At 50.1% G+C, this 16620-nt stretch overlaps 7 protein-coding genes across 7 annotated transcripts in view; 2 read left to right on the top strand and 5 right to left on the bottom strand.

Moving 5' to 3' along the window:
• Nucleotides 1-56: 56 nt before the first annotated feature.
• Nucleotides 57-709, bottom strand: Aspvir_002330 (MARVEL domain-containing protein; the record flags this gene model as incomplete). Its single annotated transcript, XM_043273931.1, has 4 exons — nucleotides 57-186; nucleotides 236-358; nucleotides 411-514; nucleotides 566-709. The coding sequence occupies 4 exons, from the start codon at nucleotides 707-709 to the stop codon at nucleotides 57-59; spliced, it is 501 nt and encodes a 166-aa protein (XP_043129866.1).
• Nucleotides 710-4009: 3300 nt separating this feature from the next.
• Nucleotides 4010-6289, top strand: Aspvir_002329 (catalase/peroxidase; the record flags this gene model as incomplete). The annotated part of the gene is made up of 1 exon (XM_043273930.1): nucleotides 4010-6289. One exon carries the CDS (start codon nucleotides 4010-4012, stop codon nucleotides 6287-6289), a length of 2280 nt encoding a protein of 759 aa, XP_043129865.1.
• Nucleotides 6290-6604: 315 nt separating this feature from the next.
• Nucleotides 6605-7323, bottom strand: Aspvir_002328 (uncharacterized protein; the record flags this gene model as incomplete). Its single annotated transcript, XM_043273929.1, has 2 exons — nucleotides 6605-6855; nucleotides 6921-7323. 2 exons carry the CDS (start codon nucleotides 7321-7323, stop codon nucleotides 6605-6607), a joined length of 654 nt encoding a protein of 217 aa, XP_043129864.1.
• An 831-nt stretch (nucleotides 7324-8154) lies between these two features.
• On the bottom strand, nucleotides 8155-8649 carry Aspvir_002327 (nucleoside deaminase; the record flags this gene model as incomplete). Its single annotated transcript, XM_043273928.1, has 1 exon — nucleotides 8155-8649. The coding sequence occupies one exon, from the start codon at nucleotides 8647-8649 to the stop codon at nucleotides 8155-8157; it is 495 nt and encodes a 164-aa protein (XP_043129863.1).
• Nucleotides 8650-11712: 3063 nt separating this feature from the next.
• On the top strand, nucleotides 11713-12856 carry Aspvir_002326 (SET domain-containing protein; the record flags this gene model as incomplete). Its single annotated transcript, XM_043273927.1, has 2 exons — nucleotides 11713-12337; nucleotides 12408-12856. 2 exons carry the CDS (start codon nucleotides 11713-11715, stop codon nucleotides 12854-12856), a joined length of 1074 nt encoding a protein of 357 aa, XP_043129862.1.
• Nucleotides 12857-13016: 160 nt separating this feature from the next.
• Aspvir_002325 (S8 family peptidase) lies at nucleotides 13017-15437 on the bottom strand (the record flags this gene model as incomplete). Its single annotated transcript, XM_043273926.1, has 3 exons — nucleotides 13017-13596; nucleotides 13652-13908; nucleotides 13974-15437. The coding sequence occupies 3 exons, from the start codon at nucleotides 15435-15437 to the stop codon at nucleotides 13017-13019; spliced, it is 2301 nt and encodes a 766-aa protein (XP_043129861.1).
• Nucleotides 15438-16523: 1086 nt separating this feature from the next.
• Aspvir_002324 (uncharacterized protein) overlaps nucleotides 16524-16620 on the bottom strand; it is a gene marked incomplete at both ends in the record, with an annotated part of 560 nt that continues 463 nt past the window's right edge. Inside the window, one exon of the mRNA XM_043273925.1 lies at nucleotides 16524-16591. Coding sequence (XP_043129860.1) covers nucleotides 16524-16591 — 68 coding nt within the window. The remainder of the gene's footprint in view (nucleotides 16592-16620) is intronic.

Below are 16620 nucleotides of genomic sequence, written 5' to 3'. Positions count from 1 at the left end.
TTACGGCACTTTGGCGACAAGTGGCCGGTAACAGAGTCACCTTAGCACCAAGGAGCTTATGGGTTGACACCAGGGGCATCGAAAGGAGCTCGGCGACCCTCAGGATGCTTCTCGTGGGTGGGAGTCTCAACGCGTACGGCCCAGAGGTTCATCACTTCAAGACCGATGGCGAAGAAGGTAAAGATACTGACTGGTGTTAGCTACTGTATGGCTCATCTGTAATCGGACTACTTACAAGGCGAGGAAGATGAACGCCTCGTTAGCCTTCTTGAGCGAGCAGCTAGCACCGGGGGGAGCATTGGCAGCGCAGTTGTGCCAGTTGTAGTCTTGCGCAGAGAAGATGAACGCGGTCAACCACCTAAGCGAGTTAGTGTGTTAAGAAAGAATGTCCAAAGGGCAGCTTCACATACAGGTAGGAGAAGATGATGTCAATCGGCAAGACGAACTTGCTCAGGCGAGTCGGCATGAAGGGGGAAAGGAAGGCGGGCAGGAAAAAGACAACGGACAGCGTCGACTACTGCGAGTTAGTATATGCAGGTTGGTGAATAGAGACGGGTCAACATACGATGACTTCCCAGTAGATGGTGTGCTGTGTATGGGGCCACTTGTTGATGAAGTAGGAGGTGATGCCCATGACGATGACGGCGCTGGACCATTGCATAAAGCGCACCAGCAGAGAGACAGGACGAGTGATTGTTGTCGACACCATGATGCTGAATGTGTTTTGGCGATATCAAACTCCTCGACTGTGGTTGGGATCTGTGACGGCTTGACTTGGTGCTGAAGCTGCCGGCGAACAAGGACTGCTTTATTACTTCTGAGTTTCGAATTGAGCAAGACTCAGTTCGGAGGTATTTCCAACCCTTCATATATCATGGCGATGTCCAACTGGCCGCGGAAAAGTGAAGCTGTTATGTCATACCGGCATCAGCCGATGGAAATCATCGACGCACCAATACCATCGCACCATGCGATCATTGATCCCAGAAAATTTTGCAGCGGTCCATCATAAGCCTCGCCGTGATGGCAACACAGGTCATGTTGTACAATGTGATGGGTGTAAAGCTAGCAGCTGTCGAACCAGCCAGAAGATGGGCGGGTGGAGCAGTGACGCCATCCAGAGAGATGGGTTGATGTGCGCTCCCCTGGCTTCCACTGGCTGGCTGTCCGGATTTTGGATTTTTGGGATTGTCTGGAATCACCAATAATGCGGTGGAGATCAATCAGCCCTGCGAGGATAGCTTCTGTGCTCGTCGGTTTATCGTCAGTTTTACGTTGGGTCGTTATTGGTAGCGAGTCGTTCCTTGTTTATTTCGGGGTCAGTCTGTCCACGGTATCTCTGCAATTTATTTCGAGGCATGCAACATTGCATTTCATAATATCACCGTCAACACTCGACCGGTTCCTGATCCTGTTCTTACCTTCAGTATGTACTTTATCGATTGAATCAAGAATCCGAGGTGGGTAGCCCAGGTCGATCGCTGCGACCCGACGCATCCGTAGTCTAACCGGTGGGTCGCTTAACTCATACAAAAGCCCACTAGAAGATTCTTCTTGATATATCATGGTCACCAGATACTTCTTCTGAGTAATACGACTATTGCTGCTACGGTGCCGAGCTCCGAGAGCTTCTAAAGAAGGTTGCGCTTGGACATGTCTCAGTACTGCCCAAGTCTCTGTGCCCAAGTAGTCGCGCATCACTAGCAGAACTATATTACCTTATTACAGCACATCACTCAAACCAACCGTCCCTGCACATGACCTAGCATCATAAAGGGATTTCCCCCCTCACTAGTAACTGTTTCTCCTCAACGATCTGCTTGATGATCTCAACGTCGACTTTAAGGATTGTCGCAACAACATCTGCTGGCCTGGGCGCCAAGCTCGTCATCCAGTCCTTGCACGTTATGAAGCTTGTTCCGCGTTTTCCATCTGCCTTTCCCTAATCTTGGCGTGATCATACTCCTATGTGTGACGGACACATCAATGTAGACTCAAAGCTAGCGCGGAGTTTGATTGTGTGCTATTGTTTACTCAGAGAATGGTTGTCTCACTGTTGTGATTGTGTCAAACACATTGTAGGACGATCCTGCCAATGAAAGCTTGTCTTGGTAGCTTCGATACTGAGTCAGGAGAATGATTCATCTCTAGCAACTGATGGATTGTTCTAGAGCCTAAGTCTACAAGCCCGTCCGTTGAGTTCGTGCTCAGGCTGGATTAGACCTCATTCGTCAAATCAGTCATAGATCTGCAGATACCCCTCTGGCCAAGACTATCTCTCAGGGGCTGAAAGTATCTCGGAGTTCATCATTTTCCACGCCTAGGGCGGCAACCTGATGCTACGGAGGCGATCTTGACTTGATTATCGATTTGGTCTTTAGGAACTCCTTCTGCGGGCTCAAACGGAGTCGTCCACTTGGGCAGATCACAGCAGATATCTCGAGATGATCCAAATGGGAGGTCATACGGGCATCTTGCGTGCATCCGTCTGTCTCTGTTGAGATATACCCCTTGGTAGAGGCTGGAGACATCTAAAACAGACATAAATGGGACTCTGAGGTTAACAGGAGTATTGACTTTAGCAAAGTATGCGGATCGCGGTGGAGGCAAGCCGAACTCGAGTGGCGTTTGACCCGACGGATCGTGAGCATCCGTACTACTACTACCTAAGCTATATCGGTATGAGTGCTGGTTCTGTCGCCGTATCGGGATAGGGATGGAAATAGTCAAGCAATTACTGTTGTTAGTATAATAAGCACATATTGTATTTAATGTTCTATATCTTTTTGCCATTCAAGGGAGAAATAAAGTAGAAGCTGTTTAGGTTAGGACGAGCAGCAGTCCTAGATTGCATTACGTCGGGGTCATGCCTGCATGGTTGACATGTTTTTCGTCTTGCACGCTGAAAATGGTCGAATGAAAGCAGAGGAGTAAACGTTGGTGATATTGTTGAATGAAAAGCCAGTCATTTTTAATACAGAAGCGATGATTTGATAGACCGCTAGGCATGAATAGTGTTGATCCTATGGGGTTCCTCTTCACGGCATGTAAATATATATCTCTGTATCTCTGAGCTGAAAGAGCACTGGTATCTCGACCCAATACTCCTTGCAGGGATTGATCTCTGATGATTAGAGGATAACAGTATTTCTTGCTCATATTAACTAAAATTATCTAGATTATGAAGTCTAGGTTTATATGAATCGCTATTTAATCTCCGGGCTGCCGACCTATCAAACGAACAACCTTCCTACGCGGAAGAGGAATATACTTCACTTCATATTTTCTTGTGTAAATACTGGCAAGAAAGAGACTACTTTTCAGTTTCCTACGGCAACTGACAAACTGCCGAGGGTAATTTGGGGACCGACGCTTATGGTATTGTTTGTCCTAAAAAGGAATGTGAATCCGCTGTATGGTACCATTCTTAGGTAAGTCGGTCTGCGGGGTAATATGGCGGGTTGCTTTGAATGGGGCATGCAGACAACTTTTCTGTTGGTTGAGCAAAGATTAGCAGGATTTAGCCAGTTAGCAGACAGTTCTACCCCACGACATATTGGGCATTTATACACAGGATATCCTTCTATCTTGCAATGACAACTACTTTTGTTATTACGGACAACGGCGCGAGGCGATGGGAGTCGGAAAGGAAAGCGGGGGGTTTCCGAGGAGACTAGCCAGTCATTGCCAACGGTTTATATGTACAGTCAGCAGGATTAGCAATTCGTCATTGTGATTGGCTCAGACAAAGCGGGGAAATGTGTTTGATGATATCATAGGCTGATGGGAGCTGAGTAAGAAGGTCCAACCAGAAGAAAACGCTCTGGAATGCGGGGAAGCACCTGCTGATCGTGACTGTTATGCTGGGTTGAACGCGTTATTAATGAGACCTGGCCTAGACGAGGACAACTCGGCTTATAAGGTTTCATCTACCCCTCATCTTCTGTCATCTCCTGTCTTCCACGTTGATCATCAATATACCCCTGATAACAGCAAGAAAAAGCACATCATGACACAGGAAAAGTGTCCCTTCAAGGAGCAGCCCTCACAGCCCAATTTCGCTGGTGGCGGCACCCGCAACAAGGACTGGTGGCCTGACCAGCTGAAGCTCAACATCCTGCGCCAGCACACTGCCGTCTCCAACCCGCTGGACGCTGACTTCGATTATGCTGCCGCCTTTAAGAGCCTCGACTACGAGGCCCTGAAGAAGGACCTCCGTGCCCTGATGACCGACTCGCAGGAATGGTGGCCCGCCGACTTCGGTCACTATGGCGGTCTCTTCATCCGGATGGCCTGGCACAGCGCCGGAACCTACCGTGTCTTTGACGGTCGTGGCGGTGCCGGTCAGGGCCAGCAGCGATTTGCTCCCCTGAATAGCTGGCCTGACAATGTCAGTCTGGACAAAGCTCGCCGCCTTCTCTGGCCCATCAAGCAAAAGTACGGCAATAAGATCTCGTGGGCTGATCTGATGATCCTCACCGGTAACGTCGCCCTGGAGTCCATGGGCTTCAAGACCTTTGGCTTCGGCGGAGGTCGTCCAGACACCTGGGAGGCGGACGAGGCCACCTACTGGGGACGGGAGACCACCTGGCTGGGCAACGACGCGCGCTACCCGAAGGGATTTCCTGGATCCGACAAGCGGGGCACCGTCATTGCTGACGAGCCCTCACACAAGAGCACTCACTCGCGTGAGCTCGAGAACCCTTTGGCCGCCGCCCACATGGGTCTGATCTATGTCAACCCCGAGGGACCCGATGGTAACCCCGATCCCGTCGCGGCCGCTCACGACATCCGTGTTACCTTTGGCCGCATGGCCATGAACGACGAGGAGACAGTCGCCCTCATCGCTGGTGGCCACACCTTCGGCAAGACCCACGGTGCCGCCCCCCCAGACAACGTCGGCAAAGAGCCCGAAGCCGCCGGCCTGGAAGCCCAGGGCCTCGGCTGGGCGAACAAGCACGGCTCTGGCAAGGGTCCCGACACCATCACGAGCGGACTCGAGGTGACTTGGACCAAGACCCCGACCCAGTGGAACAACAACTTCCTCGAGTACCTGTTCAAGTTCGAGTGGGAGCTCACCAAGAGTCCCGCCGGCGCCCACCAGTGGGTCGCCAAGAACGCAGACGAGATCATTCCTGACGCCTACGATCCCTCCAAGAAGCGCAAGCCCACCATGCTCACCACCGACCTGTCGCTCCGCTTCGACCCCGCCTACGAGAAGATTGCCCGCCGCTTCCTCGAGCACCCGGATCAGTTCGCCGACGCCTTTGCCCGCGCCTGGTTCAAGCTCACCCACCGTGACATGGGCCCGCGCGCCCGCTACCTCGGCCCGGAGGTCCCGAGCGAGGTGCTGGTTTGGCAGGACCCCGTCCCCGCCGTGAACCACCCGCTCGTCGACGCTGCCGACATTGCCACGCTCAAGGACGAGATCCTCGCCTCCGGCGTGCCTGCTAGAAGCTTCATCTCCACCGCCTGGGCGGCCGCCTCCACCTTCCGCGGCAGCGACAAGCGTGGCGGGGCCAACGGCGCGCGCATCCGTCTCACCCCGCAGCGCGACTGGGAGGTCAACAACCAGCCCTGGCTGCGCGAGGCCCTCTCCGCGCTGGAGGCCGTCCAGTCGCGCTTCAACTCCCGCGGCGACAGCAAGAAGGTCTCACTGGCCGATCTGATCGTCCTGGCCGGCTGCGCCGCCGTCGAGAAGGCCGCGCAGGACGCCCGCCACCCGATGAAGGTGCCGTTCGTCCCCGGCCGCACGGACGCCTCCCAGGAGGAAACGGACGTCGAGTCCTTCAGCCACATGGAGCCCTTCGCTGATGGCTTCCGCAACTTCGCCAAGGGCCCCGCCCGCCCGCGTGCGGAGCACTACCTGGTCGACAAGGCGCAGCTGCTGGACCTCTCTGCGCCCGAGATGACCGTTCTGGTTGGTGGCCTGCGCGTGCTGAACACCAACTACGATGGCTCCGCGCACGGTGTCTTCACCTCCCGTCCTGGGGCTCTGTCGAACGACTTCTTCGTGAACCTGCTGGACATGAACACCGCATGGAAGGAGGCCGAGAATGGCGAGCTGTTCGAGGGAAGCGATCGCAAGACCGGTGGCAAGAAGTGGACGGCTACTCGCGCGGACCTGGTCTTCGGCTCGAATGCTGAGCTGCGTGCTATTGCGGAAGTGTATGCCAGCACTGATGGTGATATGAAGTTCGTCAAGGACTTTGTGGCGGCGTGGAACAAGGTTATGAACATGGATCGGTTCGATCTGAAGGGCAAGCAGAATATTCCCGCTCGTTTGTGATTTTCGACAGTTTTATGAGATATGCATCGCCTAGTGTATATGTTGTTTATGCGCAGTCCAAAATTGCCTATTGCCTATTGCCTAGTTAGGTACTTGAACAGCTTCAATGCAAGGCATAATAAGCGTCGATGCCACCTGTACGAACTGACATGGCCACTGTACTACTGGAGGATTGTAAAACGTGCAAACATGCTGATACCTATCTATATGGGTACCCAATTTGATTGCTCCAGTGGATACCCCAGACCTAATCTAACCTGGGATATGCCCTTTTGTGTATACAGTATATACATTAATGTCCATGCTATTGTATCTTTACTTCTCAACATCATCCATCAACATACAATAAACATGCCTCATCCCGGTAAGCCCATACTTATCAAAATCCAGCTCCATCAGTTCGGCATCACGAAACCCACACCTCCTGTAGACAATATACCCAGCCGGCGAAGCCTCCAACCAAGCAGGCAACCGGAGCCGTCTCGCCTCTTCCACCCCAACCATCAGCAACTGTGTCCCGATCCCTCGACCCTGGTAGTTCGGATGAACAACCAGAACTTGTAGAACTACACAATCAGCCCTCACCCACCACCCACATCGACAGCAAACACTGCAAGCAAAAACAACTCACTAGCAACCGCCCTCCCCCCAATCCACTTCGCCCTCATCCTCGCCTTCAAATCCTGAAAATCCAAATACACCTGCGGACACAGCGACGTCGCCGGCGGCGTGGTCCCCCGTTTCCGCGCCTCTTCTACTGCTTTCGCATACGCCTCGGAGTCGCGGTAGATACTCCACCACGACCAGCCCACGATCTGGCCCGATTCGGCGTCGATGGCTTTTGTGATCTGGACGTGTGGATCGTCGCGGATGGCTTGCTCCAGGTCGGTGGCGAAGGGGGGGTCGTCTTGCGTGAGAGGGCCGTACATTGTTTCCAGGAGGTCGTTGTTGGCGAATGCTGCGTTGTGGAGTTTGGCGAGGGTGAGGGCGTCGGTGGGGAGGGCGGGATGCAGGGAGATAGTGTTTGGGAGCATGGTTGTGGTGTTTCTTGAGGTAGGATGGATTGTGCAGTTATGAAGGCGGATGGTTTCAAGGGTTATTGGGGTTATAACTTGTATATGTTTAACTGTGGCCTAGGCGGGGGCTGCCGTCACCTTCCTAATTGGGACACCGATGAGGCTAGTGGGCAGTTCGTATTCGGTTGCAACGGGGATATACTGGTTAGTTTTGAGCATACGACATGTTCCTATTTGATGATTATGGTTGTTTGATTGCTGTTTATGCTAGATTAAGTCGAATATGTACTTCAGTTTATGATACATGGCATGATGATAGCAATGGCAAATTCCACGCTGTTAATGTGAATATTTTGGACTGCAGCAGCAGATTTGAAGCCCTGTTCGGGTCCGGATGAGTTTCACTATTACACAAATTCAATTAAGCTAAAATCCTCTTAAACCAATGGAGAGCGTACTACGTCTCAGACAGAACGCAGGTTTCTCTCAGGGCCTACAGTGGCCTGTTTGCATAATTTTTGACCGTAAGGTGCGCTGTGGCCATTCACGCAATAGAATTAAGACAAGAAAGGCAAAGATAGAACGCGATCGAAACGAAAGCAGACAGAGAGTTGAGGACCTCTCTCGAGATCGCTTCATTAGACCACGAACTGATTTTTGAGAATGAAAGGGGATTGACAGAGTTCAGCTCAGGTCAGGTCATTCAGGTGACATCGAGTAGGATCGATGCGCCGGGCGGAAGAAGGACGGTGGGTATCTTCTTAACAACGTGCTAAGCATCGCAACCATGCCCGAAATAGCACGCTCAGTAGGCACCTAAGCTCCTCAGTCGGGTTCGTGGTTATGAACTTATGACTCGGCAATAGATCGAGCTTGCTTCAGTCGGTGTAGCGCATAAATCTCCTCATCCAGACCTGGAGCGGGGCCCTCAACGATCAGACCCGGCGCAACCTGATTGATCGGGAGCGGAGCGACCGGTCCAGCTTTCACATCCAACTGCGTCTTCCACTGTACAAGCTGAGCAGACGAACTAGCATAGACGATCCGCCCTAAACCCGCATACGCGTGGGCAGCTGTGCACATTGGACAGTGCTCGCCAGAAGTGTAGACAGTGGCAGCGGCGCGGTCGGCGGGCGCCATGTGCTTTTGGGCCCAAACAGCCAGCGTGAATTCCGGGTGCAGGGTGATATCTGCTTCGGTCCTGATTCGGTTGCGGTCCTCTCTGAGGATCTTGCCCGTGGCATCCACGAGCACTGACCCAAACGGGTCATCGCCGGCATCAAGCGCTTCGCGGGCTAGCTCCACACACCGACGCAAGTAGCCAATATCTGTGCTAGACAGCATTTTGCTCTACTATTAAGGCAGTTGAGGATATTTAACACTTGGAAGGGTGTCAATCGGTGGCTTGGATGAAGAGCGCTTCCTGGGGTTGGAGCTCAAGTCTGTAAGGGTTGAGTGATTGCGATAGAAGTAGGACGCTTAGTGCTCGAGAGGTTGAGAGGTGGGAAGCGGAAGGGGAAGAGGGAAAATACAATCACATCATTCTGACTCAAAGTAGCTAGGGGCTTGGAATGCTGCTATAAGCGAGTGGACAAGAACGCTACAATAGGCCTGTGAGATAGATGGAGACGGCACGGAGGTCGGAGTTGTATGAACTATACGTCACACCTATGCCTATGTGTGAGAGAAGAAAGAACTATTCTTAAACAATTATTTCCGATGTATCCAAATACAGACTAGAATGGTTTGGGGGCCAAAACAACTCATATGTGACATCTGCTTGTGCGGAGGTTCCTGTGCGGGGCGCAGTCAACATAACTTGTATTTGCTGGGAATTAGAAGGAAAAACAGCTGGACGTCTTGCTTACCAAGAATATATAGTAGTAGGCTTGCCAACACGGCCTCTATAGGCCGCATGGATCCACTGTTTGTTTTGGAGATTTTATTAGGATCTAGGGCCTTCTTATAGCCTATTAGTACTTACTAGTATATCTCTTCTACTTCCACATTGTACGTCCCTGCCCATCGTTCACAAGACCAGGGAAGGTCCGTACTCATTGTGCAGGAAATGAAACCTTGACTTTTGACCCTTCCTGGTCTTATTTAAAAGGGACCATATCTGCAAGAAAGACACACGAAATATATTCTGTATACCAAGCTCTATTATGTTCTTGATTGAGCCTGGATTCACAACAGCCACAAACACAGCTTCGTCTTTGATTCCTCAATCAACCATTTGACCACCGTATTTATCATCATCGACCATGTGCTTCTTCACCCACGAGTTCACGGCATCCATATCACGGCATTGGACAGCAGAATCCCATTTGACGAAGGAGCCGGTCAATCTCTCATCCGGTGTCCTGTGAAGATACTCTGCAGTATAATGTTTTAAGCCAGCCTCATCAATGTAGCTATAATTCCGATTCCACCAGTAAACAAGTGAGATGTCCCCATGGCAGAGGATAGCTTGTCGGAGCACATCAAAACAATGGTCTGAAACGATAGATTCTTCAGTAAGCATCGGGTCTGGAGTAAAGCAGTAGCAAGTATGACTAGATGCGGGGGCATACTTATGTGATGTTCAATCTCATGAGTTGACGCGCCAGGGTAATAACGATCGGGATGAAACGACTTGCGAATTCGATTAAGACAATGTAATTGGTGGTAGACGCCCAATCCATACACGGAATATCCAGGATCGATGTATGTGTCGACTGACTCCGGCAGACCCTTCTCAATGGCCTTCTTTGTAGGTATCAGGATTGCGTGGTCGTGTTCTACTCCCACTGTCAGTAACCACGGTCAAATTTGCTTGTCCACAGCTTACCTCGCAGCCACCCGTTCCACGCCTCGTCCACCTCATCCGACGGAGAGGACTGGAAAATCTTGTTCGGTTTATAATGGGTATTATAGGAATGAACAACGCCATCCTCACGCAACGGTGCTTAAGAATAGTCATCAGATATGCATGCAGTTCGAGCAGGCCTGAAATCGTAGTCTGGATACTCACAATATGGAGGCTGTTCTGTGTCAGTGACGAAGTTCGATTTTTTGAGGAGACATATAGAGACAATGAACAGAACTAAGGAAAGCAGTGCATTGAAGAAGAAAACTAAGTTGACACAGGATCTAGAGTTCCAGTTTCCCCTGTTCCGGTGTATTGGTAGCCAAGTCCAGAGGAAGGCTTTTTTCTCAAGATTAATGGGTTCTCCCTCGTTGATATCCTCTGATGATCGGATTGGGGAGTAGCGTTTATTGTAAAAGAAAGTCATTTTAGTAGGTTTAGTTCAGCAATATCCTGCAGAAACATCTGAAATGTACAGAGGTGATATAGTACCAGAGATGGTGGAGGCATTAAATGCACAGAGGGTCCCATATGATTGAGTGGTCGCAGTAGCTTGCCTTACTGAGGAGCATGTATGCGTTGTACTACCACATTATGCAATTCCTACAATGGCAGGCTATATATGTACGCCCTGTCCTCTGCATGCAAGTTGTTCTAAGTAATCACACAAAAAAGAAAAAAAAATATATATATATATTTATTATACACAGAGCAGATCCAGCAACATTTTTCTGAACTAAAATAATATATGACATCTCTGTTCTCATGCATTGATGGTGGAGAGAGTTACTTATGATATACCACTCACATCTTCTGCTTTTTCTTATTAATTGGTGTGTCTTGAAGTGATCTGCAATCGCCCCCGTTGGTTAGGCTTTCTAGGTAGAGATCAGCCAGCAACTGCCCCAACGTCATTTGTCAATCGCGGTGCTTTTGGAATTGAAAGCGTGGACTATCTGTGACCTGTCTAATTCCCCTCCCTCCTCAACTTCAGCACCACCCCTTACCTTGTAATGTGATGTGATGCAGATTGTACCCTCCGCAGGTCAAAGTGAAATACAAGCGGGTGCATACAATTAACCGACAGAGTTTCCTAGTGTGCCCATCCTGAATAATTCAGAATGTGTTGATTTATTGGGTACATCTTATACATCTTCCCCCATACCATGGAGCTTTGCGAAATTTCTCTTTGATGTTTTAACCAGTAATTCCACAAATTTGGTTTCAATGTGGGTAAAATGACGATTTTAATTAGGGCTCTTCCGTTAATCAGCTTCATCTTAACCTGGTGCGAGGCCATTTCCCCCTCTAGTATAGCAACCGCTCAGCAGCATTCATCGGAAAAACAACACGGATCAAGTTCAGAACTCTGTCTTCTCGATGACATTTTCCGGCAATTTGATATCTGTACACCGCTCTATACCCCTTCTTTAGGTGCCTTATCTTCATACGGGGAGCTGGATCTCTGGCAAGGCACCTGTCATGGCGAATACTGCGTTTACACAGAACGGCAGTTCTGGAATGGACGTGGCATTTCCTTGGTAACTCGACCTGAAGTGATGCGAAACGCAGCTTTGAACGCAATAGTACAGAATTCTCGGCAACGAATTACGGTAAATGTCGAAAAAGAAGCCTTTGGGGAGGTTCAGATTCCCGGGAAAGGGGTAGGGGTGGTTGCTAAGCGATCTCTTCACAAAGGCGACTTGCTCATTTCGGAGCCTCCTTCATTGGTGGTACACCTAGACATGCGAGCCGCTGTCCCAGAGAAACAGCGCCTTCGAATGCAACTGGAGGGCGTGGATAGACTCCCGCTTTTGACGAAGTCGGAGACCATGGGATTGATGGGCCACTGGGGAGGGGACCCTGTGGAGGATATCTTGGACACGAACTCATTCACGGTCACTGTGCATGCAGCAAACGACCATCATGCATTGTTCATACAGACTTCAGTAAGTCTTTGCTTCCTCGAATACATAGCTCATATGGGACGATATCCTGATGTTCTTTATTCTAGAGGCTCAATCATGATTGCCGGCCAAAGTGAGAATATCCTTATCAAGAAGCACCTCAAATGCTTACTGCTATTGTCGGACAGTTGCATGTACACCTTTGACCCAAAAACCTTCACACAGAACATGTATACGATACGGGACATCAGTCCTGGCGAAGAGCTCACCATTTCATGTGTGTCGCTGAAGCCCAATCCCTAGAGCCCCGCAGATTACTGACTAACAATTGGCGTACTCGTAACCAGATATTGACCCTACAGTGACCCATAAAGAACGACAGGAGGCGATCAGCTTCTGGGGCTTCAATTGCTCTTGCCATACTTGCACGATGAGCCCAGAGGCCATTGAACAATCCGATGAAAGAATTCAGCGTATTAATCGCTACAAGAAATTACTCAATGACTGGTCTACACCTCAAAATAACGCAACTCCCGAAATGGCGAGGACGTTAGTGGACCTGTACACAAAGGAGAATCTTTGGTGTCACATTGCAGATGGCTACCGACTTGCAGCCCATGCATACAATGCCGTGCGAGACAGAGGGAATGCCTTGAGAATGGCTAATCTCGCATTTGGGTATGGTTTGCAGGCCTGGAGGTATATGGGACGCAAAATGATTGACATGCTGGACCTGATGACTAGCCCCGAAGAACATTGGACTTGGGGTCAGAGAGTCGTGATAGACACTGCCTGACTGGAGATTAAGATGCACAACAAATATATAGGATCGTCATATTTGTGAATTTTATACCCAAGGAGGAGTTTGTGGGAAGTCAAGCCCCCGGAATTGCTCCAAAGAAGATCTTGCAGGTGGATACTGCATTTCGGTCATAGATGTAAAACCTTTCTAGAATCTAACCTGCCCGAAGGTCGAACAATGTAGCGTCTGCGCCCTCGAGGTCGGTGCTGTACATGCCACTCTCATGCGCCTGTAACGAGTCCCGATAATTGCCACTGTTCCGCATCTCCAGCTGCATGTCCAGGTTCCTCGAAGAGACCGGTACCAGACGCAAGCAACAGTGGAGCCCAACAATGACGAGAAATATAATCGCTGTCAACGTCGCGGTTATGAACGCGAAACGGGGATTGCTGTAGTATAACTGAGAGCTAGAAGAGTGTCTGGTAATCGTCCCAATTCCGGCAGACGTGGAACTCGACCCAGCCTCATGGAGTATTTGTCCGTCCTTTGGGTGAGCAGTAGCAGTGAAAGATTGGTATTCCAAGGCTGAAGAAGGTATTACAACGGTTTCGGTGACACTGGGCTTGCCTGGAGCTTTCTCTTTGTAGCCACCTGGAAGAGGATGCAGCGGTTGCTGGCTATCATCAATGGCCTCACCCCAGAGGTTCAGGCGCCAGTTAATGAAAGTCCCCGTCCGTTTGTTGACATTTATATCTTGGACAATGATTGTCCATACTCCAATTCCCGTTTCGCCCCTGCATTATCTCAGTTCATGGCAGAACATAGAGGAGTTAGTCCAGTTTAGCTTACCAATGTGCCACAGACGTGAACTCCCAGTTGACATAGCCCGCGCGTTTGCGGTCAGGTACCCTTGGAGTGCTCAAATAGCTTATAGTCCCCTCGGGGCTAATAAGAGTGACGCTGATATCTCCGCGGCTTATATGGTCTATATTAATCGTGACAGTAACATGCTCTAGCCGTGCAATGTTGGCCGTCTGAATGATATCAGATGTCACATTAAAGGAATGCGATACCCCATTATGCCCCTCAGGAATTGCTGCATGCACCTACATGGCTGGAATTTAGACTTTGGAGTCATCGCCTTAAAAGATGGGGTACAGAGCACACATACTGCAAACCAGGGAGAATGATACCATGCCTGCCGCTTCACCAAATTCCAAGAACGAGCCTTCTGGACCAGACTGTATGCGTCGACCTTCCCATAACCCCAGTCATGGCTAAACATTCGGCCGCTTGATGTGGTTTGCCAGCTACCATCCTGTACATGAACCGGGACCGCGGTCTCAACGAGGAGGTACTGGACGTCCCGCCAGGTGAGTTTCGGTCGAGCGCTTAAAGCCAAAGCGATGACCCCTGCCACCAGTGGGCCAGCAGCCGAAGTGCCACTATGAAGGCTAAAGCATGTATCGACGCCGTTGTCGGTAGTGTATATACCTTCGCCAGAGCCACTACTGAAGGCAGACACCAGCAAGGCTGAACAAGATTCTGAGTAAGGGGGATGCTTGCCCATCCTGTCGATCGCCCCGACAGTAATACTGTATATACTATTAGCATATCCATCAAAGTTACAGTTATCGTCCTGAGAGGCGCCATTTCCAGCGGAGAAGACAAAGATAGAGCCTTTCCCGCCACGGCCATTTTGTACCCCGTTCACTATTGCTCGTTGAACTAGCACTGCTGGACCTTCCATGTGCATGCCGTCATCTGGTGGGCCCCATGAGCAAGAGTAGATGTCATTATGTTGGTAGTCATAGTTGATGGCCGCGGCCTGATGGATATCGTCAACTTTTGCAGAAAGCAAGCGAATCCCCGATACTCTGCTATTGTACGCCACTCCAATCCCGCAAACATCGTTCCTGGCTGCCGCTATTTCCCCGGCACATCGAGTACCGTGGTGGTCGTCTGGTAGGCGCGGTCTTGGTTCTGCGCCGCCGTCGTTGAAATCAAACGACCCTCCTGCGTAGTAGTTCTGTTGTAGATCGAGACTGTCCATATCTAAGCCGTCATCAACAATAGCCGTGGTGGCATTCTCCCCAGTGATGCCCTCAAGCCAGACACCAGTCACATTGAGGTCATTTCCCAGTTGTACGGGGTTAAAAAGATGCCATTGTTCACGGAACATGGGATCTTTTATGTTGAGCGCGTCTGCAACTTTTTGCTGTGCGCGGACTGCCTCCGGGTTCGGCTGGCCCTGCCAGAAAGAATCCAAAGACAACCCTGTCGGAACTCGCCTTTTTGCCAGTTCGGGGACGGTAAGTCTATCTGCCCAAAGGATCGCATCCCGAAATTCATCCAGGTGTTCATCTCGTTGAGTGTGAGTTCCTTGAGCCCACATCAAGCTGTCAATGCGTGGCCCGTTTTCCTTGGGCAAAGAAAAGGCATGGTGAGCCGGGAGCTCGCCGATGGACCCTTCGTACTCGGCGCCGAGTACATTTGCGACCTCATGCGGATCAGTACGGCTATCAAGCTGGAGAGCAAAGTACTCTCTGGTTTCATATGACCTGGGCTGCAGATTGGCAAGGACGACGCAAAGAAGAGCGAGGAATGGTACAATACTTCGGACCATTATATACATCTTGAAGGCATAGACTCATAGCAGCAGAGAATAAACCATTCATGGGTCATCTCACATGAATTGGAGATGTGATGGGCCTGAAACTGTGATTTACCACATTGGGGAGACTGTCCCTGTCTCTAGCATCTCAGTTGTTGCTAGTGTGTGGCGGAATGGTGTGGTGCGTGTGCATGAGAATGAACCAAGAAGATGGTCATGCACTACAAAGAGCATGTGACATGTATTACAATGCTCTCTGATGTATCATATGTGATGGAAAGAAGGGGCGGGATAGAAATTCACACTATTATATGTCTGCATGGTGCTAAAAGCTGTGGTGCCTTGCCGGTATGTGATATATCATTTTTTCAACCATGCTGATCGCCAATCCATCGCTCATCCTTCCGGTTTCAACACGCCGATTGCAGAGATTTTCATAGATGCATTCCGTCCTACCAATCACATGGGAGGTTAGATATACGCTGCGAGAATCAAACCTTCTTCCATGCAATTACAATTACCGCGGAATGGCCAACACATCACTTGCGAACTGCCGGTCAATTGTTGACCCCGCACGTTCGACCGGCCTCAGCAGTCAATTCTGGCGGTGGCGATGAGTATGACTACTTTATGTTTGTAGGTCTATGCACGAACATGTGGGGCGACAATAGCTGTAACTTTAAGACTAAGTTGTAGTACAAGCAGGAGAGGCGCGCAATTACGTGGCATTGACCTACTCGAGCATTATTCACTCCTGATGTTGCTATTGGTATAATCAATTGCAGTTGATAAGATTACTATCTATGGAAAAGAAGAAGACACCTCGCGGGTGCATGCTGAATAGAAAGACACTTGGATCTCAAATTCATGGAGTCTCAGATTACTTCAGTTTCATTCAACGACAGCTCAATGAGAGTAAGGAATGGATGTATCGAACAACAAAGCATGCTATCAATCTGCAGGTCCGATGCCGTAGACGAGGAAATTTATCCGTGGTATGTTGCGTTCCCAACAAGACGACGTATCAATGACTTGCTTAACTGTGACACCTGTGCTGTGAGCTTAAGCTTTCTAATTGCTCGCTGAAGTCTTAACTTACATTTCAGTCTACATCGTTTCGGGAACCCATCGAGACTTGAATTTAGGCCAGGGCCTCAGCCTCTTCCTCCTCGCCTCTGTAGGCGATCTTGAAGTTGGGGCGTTT

Source organism: Aspergillus viridinutans (genome assembly GCF_018404265.1).
Source record: "Aspergillus viridinutans IFM 47045 DNA, scaffold_11, whole genome shotgun sequence".
NCBI classification, from domain to species: Eukaryota; Fungi; Ascomycota; class Eurotiomycetes; order Eurotiales; family Aspergillaceae; genus Aspergillus; species Aspergillus viridinutans.
The sequence above is the reverse complement of the archived record's forward strand: the minus strand, read 5'-3'. Positions and strand labels throughout refer to the sequence as shown.